At 33.0% G+C, this 10,111-nt stretch overlaps 1 protein-coding gene and 1 long non-coding RNA gene across 2 annotated transcripts; both read left to right on the top strand.

The window, feature by feature from the left end:
- On the top strand, positions 1 to 1,451 carry LOC104892375 (hypothetical protein). Its single transcript, XM_010678294.3, has one exon. The coding sequence runs from the start codon at positions 308 to 310 to the stop codon at positions 1,325 to 1,327; it is 1,020 nt and encodes a 339-aa protein (XP_010676596.1). The 5' UTR covers positions 1 to 307; the 3' UTR covers positions 1,328 to 1,451.
- A 4,696-nt stretch (positions 1,452 to 6,147) lies between these two features.
- LOC125497632 (uncharacterized) lies at positions 6,148 to 10,111 on the top strand. Its single transcript, XR_007274632.2, has 2 exons — positions 6,148 to 6,695; positions 9,840 to 10,111. It is a non-coding gene; the product is annotated as an uncharacterized LOC125497632 (long non-coding RNA).

Genomic DNA, 10,111 nt, shown 5'->3' with positions numbered 1-10,111 from the left:
CTTAAAAGCTATGATGGCCCAACAAACGCATATTCTATCCACAATTAAACACCATGCTATGGAAAAACAAACATCTACTTTACTTTCCTCTTTTTCTTCTAATCCTTCCCCTGTTTTAATCCTGTTCTTCTATAAGCTTTCCCTTTCCCTCTCACATACTCTCTTCCTCAATCCACCCTGAATTCCCCAAAAAGTCTGCTACCTTTCATTAGCAACACTCCTTTTAATGAAAAAACGACTTCGAAATCGTCGTAAATTTTCCTAATCACCCCTTAATTACCCTTTATTATACTTTCCTTCTACCCATATGGGCTCTGTTTTTCCCCTGTTTTTGATGCTTCTCCCCCTTATATCATTGGTATCACCATCTTCATCTTCAGCATCATTTTCTTCAGTAAGTACAGATACATTATCGACGTCGGACGATAAAACAGTCCTTAATATTCGTTCTGCTCGTCTGCTTGATCTTGCCATTAGAGACTACACAGTTGGACTCTATGATGAGATGAACTTCAGAACAGGAGAGGTAAACCATGTAAATTTACCAGCAAATCTCTCTGGTATTAAGGTTGATACAGCGCGATTTCGATGTGGTAGTCTAAGGAGGTATGGTGGTCGAGTTAAGGAGTTTTACTTAAGGAAAGGTGTTATGATTAATCCTTGTGTAGAGAGAGTTATACTAATTAGACAAGAACTTGGGTTAAATTGGTCTACTATATACTATGATAGTTATAAATTACAAGGTTATCAACTTGTTACACCAATTTTAGGCATCCTAGCTTATAATGGTGGAGATGATTATCAAAACATAAGTAGTCCAGACCCATTCGAGCTCCGAATTGTTGCTGATGGGGATCCAATTAAGGTGGATTTTACTAATATTACTCAGATTGATTCTAAGAGTATGAAGGATAAAATGCCATATTGTGCTAACTTTGAAGTGCAAGGTAAGGTGACATTAACAAGTATGGTGTCACCACATGTTTGTGAAGCCAAGAAGCAGGGTCATATAGGGCTGGTGATAAAGACTATTGGTTCGAGCTCGCGCTCATCTCCTCCAGCTGAGTACACAAAGGGGATCAGTAGGTGGAAAATCGCGGTAGGGAGCTCAGTAGGGGCTGCATTGGGTGTCTTCTTGTTGGGGTTGCTCTTAGTTGCCATGTTTGCAAAAGCAAAGAAGAGGTCGAAATTGGAAGATATGGTGAGAAGGGCATATGAGGAAGAAGCTTTGCAAGTTACCATGGTTGGGCATGTGAAGGCTCCTACTGCTACTGCAACTAGAACTGTGCCTATAATTGAACATGATTATAGACCACCATACTTTTGATGATCCTAATTGTAATCAGAACTAGTGTTCTTGATAGTTCAATTTTTTCCATTAAGTGTAGCTTGTAAGTTAAGGTTTGGCTTTGCAATATTGAGAAAATGGGATGAAAAATGGATTGTCTACAGTATTATATGATTCTATACTTTTTTCAATGACTACAGTTTTACAATCATATTGTTTGACAACATGATATGCTTCAAGGGTACTCTAAAGTCTAAACTAACACTAGAATGGAAGAGTATGAGTGTATGACTTGAGAGTATGTTTCGTCGAGGAGAAAATTATCATCTGCCACGAAAAAGAGATTGTCATTTGTCACATCTGAGGTATTGAAAGTTATATATAGTCGATCTTAAGTGAATACCCGTGTTGTAGTACATACGAGTCAAATTCAAGGAGGTGCAATATTAAGCCTTGTTTGGTTGACAAAACAAATCATGGGAAGTGCAAATTCCTAGAAAGTAGAAGTATGTGAAGTTGTTTGGTTGACAAAACCATGAGAATTTGTACTTACTAAGAAGTTCTACTTCCTCCAAAATGGAGGAAGTTACTTACCTAGGTCTCCCTAGGTAAGTAGAGCTTCCCATAGGAAGTTCTACTTCCCATTATCAACCAAACACAATTTTACACTTCCTAGGAATTTCAAAAACATGGAAAAAATAACTTCCTAGGAAGTATAACTTCCTATATACAACCAAACAAGACCTTAAACTCTAGTTGATTATAAATTATGTAATAGCTAAACAGTTCAATATCCAAGTTGATGTGAAATAACTAGAAGCAAAATAGTAACAAAAAAATACCAATAATAGTAACTATGATGATTAAAATACTAAGATTGAGCATTATCACTAAATAAATTAATCAAGACATAACTGACATTCCTGTTGTGCAATTACAGCTTTGGTAAGATTGATAATCCTTCATAACTTAAAAATAAAGCATAATTGCAAACTGAAATTAAATCCTTTGTTATACTCAAATACATAGAACTCACTTTCGTGATAACAAAAGACAAAACAACATGTATGTCTCATATTTTCATGGTTTACATACACAATCAGAAACATTAAAAGTCAATATCAAAACATTAATGACAAGATTTCCCAATTTTAGATCTCTCCTATTTCATGGAGAATTTAATTAATGACAAGATTATATTAAGTAAGATCCTACTTCAGTTGACGAACTCAATTAATGAAATAACAATCCAACAACAAATAAATCATAATTTCAACTCCAACACTCATTGGCAATATATAAAACTAGGGATGAATTATGAGTAAAATTGATTGCAAGCACAATCTTATCAAACCATAAGCATATAATTCAATAACATGGGATTTAGAGAAAATTTCATACTTCCTCCTTTTCAATTTAGATGTTACACTTTTAAGATCACGGACTCCTAGACAATTTTTTGGAGAGAAGAGAGATAGAGAAAGAAAACAAAAGGGTCCCATGTGATAGGACAGAGATAGAGAGAAATTATTACCCAAAATGAAAGTGTAACATCTAATTTGAAACTTCTTAAAATAGAAAGTGTAACATCTAATTTGGAACGGAAGAAGTATATAAGATACATCCATACTAGGGCTCAACTCAATCTTAGATAAAACGATAACTCATAAATCATGGTAACAAAAGCAACAAACTTAACTAAAAACATGATCAGAATAACAAGGAAATAAAAGCAAAAGAATAAAACTTGATTAATAATGCTCGAATGGAAGATGAATATGAAATCTTGATTAAAGACACAATCTTGAATCTCCAAACTGTAACTAAAAAGTAAACTAGGCTAATAATATGAGTCTTTTGGAAGAACTAGAGAGAGAAAAACTCCAAGAAAAGAAAATAACTCTAATTGAATAATAAAAATATAATGTCTCCTAACCTAATTAGAAATATTATAATATAAAAGTGTATCTTATAGTACTCGTAGGAAACTAGGAATGTAAGTCACAAGATAAGGAAGATCAATTTAATCATTGAAAGGGCAGAACTAACTAATATGCGCACACGTGACAAGGTTCAGCAAAATAGTATGAACTTGCAAAACCCATATCTCCCAAAATATAATTTGTCTTGGATCGTGCAACCTATTATTGGAGATCCCTTCAAGTTAATTTCCAATACCACTAAGAATCATGAAATTATCATTAGCCCATCAAAAGTTATAGACGGCAAAAGTAGACATGTTTCAATTTCTACATTTCCTCTCCTCAATTCCAGCTTCACTTCAGCTCAAATTGCACTAAAAAATATCCTTAACAATCCTTATTCGATATAACTTCATTCCAAATGCTCCGAATGCTCAAGTTTGTCCAGTGATATTCCAATTATATTCTCAATACATGAAATTCATAAAAAAAACACTAAAAATGCACAAAAGGAGTAATATTTCACAACTTAAGTAATTATATGCAACTTTGAAGTACAATCACTAGTGAAAAATATCTTAACTGATCCAGTTAAAATGGGGTGAATTGATCTGGAAATGAACCACATCAGTTGGGGGCCGGGTGGAGCGATTAAGAAAAGTTAACGCTTAACTGCTCCGGTTTAGAACATAAAATTGGATCAGTTATGTAAGTGAACTAATCAAGTTTTGAGATCCGACTGGATCAGTTAAGTCCAATGTACATAAAAAAAAAAACGGGTTGTAATACTCCACATCAAAACCATCAAAACTCAAATACAAAAATTTAGGGCCCGTTCGGTATTACTGTGGTTTTCTGTTTTTTTGTTTTTTGATTTTCAAAGTCATATGATATATGTCCTATAATGAATAAAAAATTAATCAAATTTATTAGGAACATGATGATTTTGAAAACTGGCAACTAAAAAGTGAAAACCACTTTTTCTAGTTTCCTGTTTTTTGTTTTTAGTTTTCAAAAAAACTGAAAATTGAAAACAAAAAATGATACCGAACGAGCCCTTAGCTTGCAATATTCCATAAAAAAAACCCATCTCGCAATATTCCATAGTAACGAAAATACCACAGTTTACAGTATTTCACAATACATTTCACTGTAAAACCATAAAAGTAAAAAAAAAATCCACAACCATTAAAAAAAAAATCCATAAAAGTTCAGCTTGCAATATTCCACAATAAAATCGAAAATAAATTAATAAAGAAAATTCAAAAATACAATTAATATGCACAATAAAAAAATTTGCATAAATTAACCCAAATATGAACTGAAAAAATAGTTCACATTAACAACGAAAATGCAAAGACATTAATCGGAATTGATCGATATAATTGTTTCTTTTCTCGAAACAAATGAAAGATAAACCATGGAACTACGAAAATACAAAGAAATACCAATGAAAAAACAGAGAATGTTAACAATGAAATTACAAACAAAATTACCAGCGAAAATACAAAGAAATTAACGAATATATATTAGCTAATTGTATTAGTTGATAGCTTATTACATTAGCTGATTTGGCTAGTTGATCGTATTGGTTGTTTGTATAAAGGTGTTTGGTAAGTAGCTCATACCTTATTGTTATCCCCTCTGCTTATTTTTTATTTATTACATTGTTCGTTGTTGTGCAGGTTTCAACACGTTTATTAATCCTTAATATCTCTTATTTATTTTAAATAAAAATTTGATATTATGAATCTACATATCGAGATGAATCTAACATGACCACAAATAACTATATTTTTACTTATAAAAAATCAAAATAATTGGTCAAAATTAGTGGTTCATTTCCCAAAAAGAACAGTGTAGCAAATTAAAAAAGCGGAGTAATTAATTATATAAAATGACTAATATGGACATTGGCATAATTTTTGCTCGTGTACTTTTTAGTGTTATAATATATATATATATATATATATAATATTATATATATATATATATATATATATATATATATATATATATATATATATATATATATATATATATATATATATATATATATATAAGATACACTAATAAATAACAAAAAGACACATTTTTATGATTCAATATTAATCATTATTTGGAATTTTTAAATATTCAAATTTATGAGTTGATAATTTGCAAATATATTAAGAAGGACATCATGGACATAATCAATTATTGTACTTTGTGCAATGATAAAATCCGTACCCCAAAGCCTCTAACTCGTTGCCCAAAGCAGTGGACAATGGATTACATCTCGTCGGTGGGTCGTCGCCATAGCCCCGTCGCCCATGTAGTAAAAGTGGTGTATGGGAATCGAGTCAACTCGTTGTCAAGACTATTTTTGTGCAACAAAACTTTAACTTTGTAGCCCATAATATTTTGTTTGGGGCCACAAATTCTATGTTTGTGCAAGTGTAATAGCCCTAGTTTTTAAGAGTGTTTATTTAAACGTTAAATATATTTATTAAGTTAATTATGTTTCAAAAATTCTTATATTATTTCAGATATGGAATGTGAATTATATTTTCATGTTTGTAATATATTTATTTATTTAATTTTATGAGGTTATTATTATTATTTTGTAATTTATATTTTGGGTTTTGTGCAACTAGTTGAGTTGTATTTTGCCCAAAATAGAAACCCAAAGTTCCAAACCCTAACAGTGTGTTTGGTTCATTTTTAGTAAAGGAAAGAAAGGGAAGAGAAAGGAAGGGAAGAGAAAGGAAAAGAATGGAAGAGAAAGGAAAAAAACCTTAATTTTCCATGTTTGGTATAAATTTTCTCTTTCCTTCCGAATTCCCCCGCTTTTGGGAGGAAAGAAAAGTGAAATTTTATTAAAGAGTCTTTCCTTCCAATTCCTCCCATTTCCTTTCATATAATTTTTTTTAATGAACCAAACATTGGAACGTAATAAATTTCCTTCCACTTTCTTTCTTTTCCTTCCAAATTCCTTCTACCAAACAAACTGTAAAAGAAAATCAAACTCTCTCTCCTCTCCCGGTGAAACCCCGACCCCTCCCTTCTGTTCGCTGCCTTCTCGTCGGCCTCCCTTGCTTGCTGGTGAAGTCGCGTCGAACCTCGCCGCCGCTCGCCACTGCACCATCGCAAATTTCTCTCTCCTCTCCTCTAACTTTCGGCTGAGCCTAGCTTCATGGCGTTGTCTTGTCGGCGCTGCTGTCATCCATCGCGGTCTGTGGCGGTGTTGTTGATGTTGTTGTCGTCGTTGCGGCGCCCTTCTTGCGGGTGTTGAATCACCACTTGTCGTCACTCTCTCCCTTCTTGTTGTTGCTGCTGCCGAGGTTTATGTCCCCTGTTGCTGTCGTTGTTGATGGTGCTGCTGCTGCTGGGTGGTGGTCCGCCACCACCGCACATTGCCGCTGCAATTGCTGGCCTTCTTTCTCTCTTCTCGCGTTGCTATGTTGCTGCGTTGTCGCCGTCGTGGCGTGGGTCTCCTCTTTTTGGTACTAATACTTTTAACCTCTATTTAAGATTGGGTTAATCCTATTTATAGTTTAGAATACAATTAGATTAATGATTATGAATTGATGGTTGAGTGTGAGAATGACTGTTGTTGAATTGATTCTACTGGTTTGTGAAATACTTGGTGATGTTTGTGTTGGTTGGCTTGTGAATTTCATGGATTTAGGTTGGTTGGTTATATGGGTATGATTATAGTGATGTTGAATCAATCGTTGTGAATTGAAGGTTCAAATATGAAAGTGTTGTCTTTATTCATTCGTGGTAAATGTTTGTTCGTTGTGATTGGAAGCCCAAATTGAAGTAAGTCTTAGAGATAAGTGATCATCTTAAGTGTGGTTCTGATAATTTGGAGAAAGATGTCAACTTTAAGTCCTTAACTTAATTTAACGAAATCTTTAATTTAGTGGGATTAGTGGTTAACGTATAATTAATTGTAGATTGTTGGAATTTAGTTATTAATGAGTTAATTTATCGAGTTGCATAAATATTAGCGGAGTATGAACATCAAAATGATAGTTAAAGTGGTCTTTGTAATTATATTTTGAGTTTCTTTTTAGAGCACAATTGATAATATGAAATGGTAACCTTGTTTGCAACTTCTAAGTAGTTATTACTCCTTTAGGAAAGGATTTGTTAGTACTATATGAACTTAATGTCATGAGTAATAAGTATAATTACCAGAACTAGATTAATGTTACACTATTTAGAAATAGATTGAAGGTTATGTGTACATAGAACATTTTCTAAATAGATTGCTATTGAAAATGTGGATTAGTGGTTTGTATTCATTAATACAAGTTTATATGTGGGGCTAAATTATCATGTTCTACATAAGTTGCTAATTAGTTTAAAGATATCTCATTTATAGTTCTTGGTGTTAATCATTTATAATTAAGTCAGACTTGCTATGTGGATTGATATTAAGACTTTCCATTCAAGTTATGTATTAATATATAACTATGTGTAGTTACAATATACTCCTTGGTTGTGAGACAAACATTAATTGACGAAGTGTTAATGATTTAGTTGCATGATGGTCGAGGTGCATGGTTTGTAAGCGAAACTCCAAGTTGAAGTGTTATTGGTTTATGGTTAAAGTATCTTGTATTGGTGTTTGGAAGTGACCTAAATAACTGGAATGGGGTAAATTCTAACTATGAATTGTTAGTCGTGAAGGTCTTAAACTTGGTAATCTAATGTTAATATTTTTAAGTATAACTAAAATGATTTTCTTGTCGGTTATGACTTTAAGAAGATGACTAATTAGATGAAAGTTTGCAATCAAGTAAAGTTTACATAATTTGACTAAAGTTATCAATGATGTTATGTGGAAGAATAGTTTGAGTATACTCCTTAAATGAGTCAACCTAATTAATAACCTGCATAAAGTCGAAGAAAGGATTAACTAATTACTACTAATAATAAGAAGAGTATGGGAGTTAGTTTACTTAATTATGGATTAGACTAGTGATGACGTGGTTAATAAAGTATTTTAGTTTGATAACTATAAATGGAATAAGATAATAAAGTCAGACTATTTGACTAGTGATTAACTAATTAGTGCGTATATTTAACTATGTAAATCAATATAAGTTGTGAATTACTTTGGAGAAGTCCAACTTAGGTAATGGAATTATTTTAATGAGATAAACTCGCTCTGTGACTATGGGTATAGTCTATAATTGGTTTTACTGTTGATCATGTTAATTAGAACTCAGCTAATGGTATAACTTGAGTCATATTTACTTATTTGTAATCCACCTTTGATTGATGAAGCTTAAGTTGTGTATTTTAAGTTAACTCTTGTTAGTTAATTCTAACTGAGAGACCTAGTGATATTGTTTTGGATATTTTATTGACATGATTACTTACTACCAGTTGTGGCTCACAAGCTTAATGATTGGAATTGGAATTGAAAGCCATGTATGCATCGATTTGAAATATGTATTTATAAGAGTTATATGTTAAATGAATATGGTTATCTACGGGGAAGATCACTTGGTTTGGTTCGTATTCAAAGATCTTTATTAAGATTTACTAAATTATTGGATGAGTTATATGAATGATTTGATTGAGTTATGAACGATATCGAAAGGAATCTTAAAGGGGAAAGTAGCCTCGTCTGAGTCGAAGGATGAGGTGACACGAACAGTGCCCCATGGATTGTGAATCTTGGGGGCCCCGCAGGGAAACCTGCCCATTGCTCTGTGGGGTGATAATCGGGCGTTATATCAAGTAATGTGAAACCTGTGGATGGCTGGTGAAATCAGCGGAAAAATATACTCCGGACTAGTCGCGGTTATTGGCCAAAAGTAAAGCGAATGGTTGGGTGACGACCCCCGGAGTGTAAGCTTTATCTCCTCCGCCGCGTTCTCTTTCCCCCTAGTTAAAAAGAATGTTGTCGCAAGTATGAAAGTTATTTCAATATTGAATTCCCGATAAGGAATCATATCAGGTAAGTAATGAATGTTTATTCAATATATGAACATGAATCTCGATAGTGGTTTCCTGATAAGGAGACATATCTTGGTAAGTGATACTCATGTTGGATTCCTGATAAGGAATCGTATCTTGTAATGTTGGATTCCCGATAAGGAATCGATTCCTTATCTTGTTATGTGGATTCCCGATAAGGAATCGTTATAGTGAAAGTTATGATATTTATTGCCCGATAAGAGGTTGTTTATAGAATATAAGAAAGTGATTGATAGAATATGAAAGCACAAGTGTGCATTTTCATTAAGAAATCGACTAAAGAAAATGAAGATATTGTTGATATCGAAGGTGGTGACCTCAAATTCCTACTATGAAATCGTGGTAAGTCGAAAGGTTGATTAAATGAGAATATAGAAACATGTTATTGTTGGAAGTCAACTTATAGTGTTTGTTACGATATGATTAGTGATGTATTGTGAAACGAGGAATTGGATAGAAATATAATATGTATGTTCAACAAGAATATTGCTGTTAAGCATGCTATGATTGGTATGATTGTTGAACTTATGTTGATTGCGTGAGAGTTGTTTTCAAGTAAAAGCCACCAAAGCATGTGGTTAGTACTCAACTTTGCTGATGTGTGTACGTTGTTTTGTCATTTCTGTGGCCTGTCACTTGGTAGGTGGCAGTATCTTAAATGTTTCAGGTTGAAGCCGTGAGTTATTCTTTTGCAAGTTGAAGCTGATACGAGATGGTGCAGTATTATATTTGTTATTGAAGTGAGGACACTCCACTGGTAATAGTTAATCGTTTATAATCTATAATCTATTTCTTCATTTAAGAATCGTTAGCTAGTGCTCTTGATTATCTGTTGGTTGTTGCTCCGCGAAAGCGTTGAGATTGTTGAGCTTTGAGATTTGGAAATATTTTATAAATTGAATTTGCAAACAGGTTTAAATCA

This window comes from Beta vulgaris, chromosome 5 (genome assembly GCF_026745355.1).
Source record: "Beta vulgaris subsp. vulgaris cultivar EL10 chromosome 5, EL10.2, whole genome shotgun sequence".
In the NCBI taxonomy this organism is placed as follows: domain Eukaryota; kingdom Viridiplantae; phylum Streptophyta; class Magnoliopsida; order Caryophyllales; family Amaranthaceae; genus Beta; species Beta vulgaris.
The sequence above is the reverse complement of the archived record's forward strand: the minus strand, read 5'-3'. Positions and strand labels throughout refer to the sequence as shown.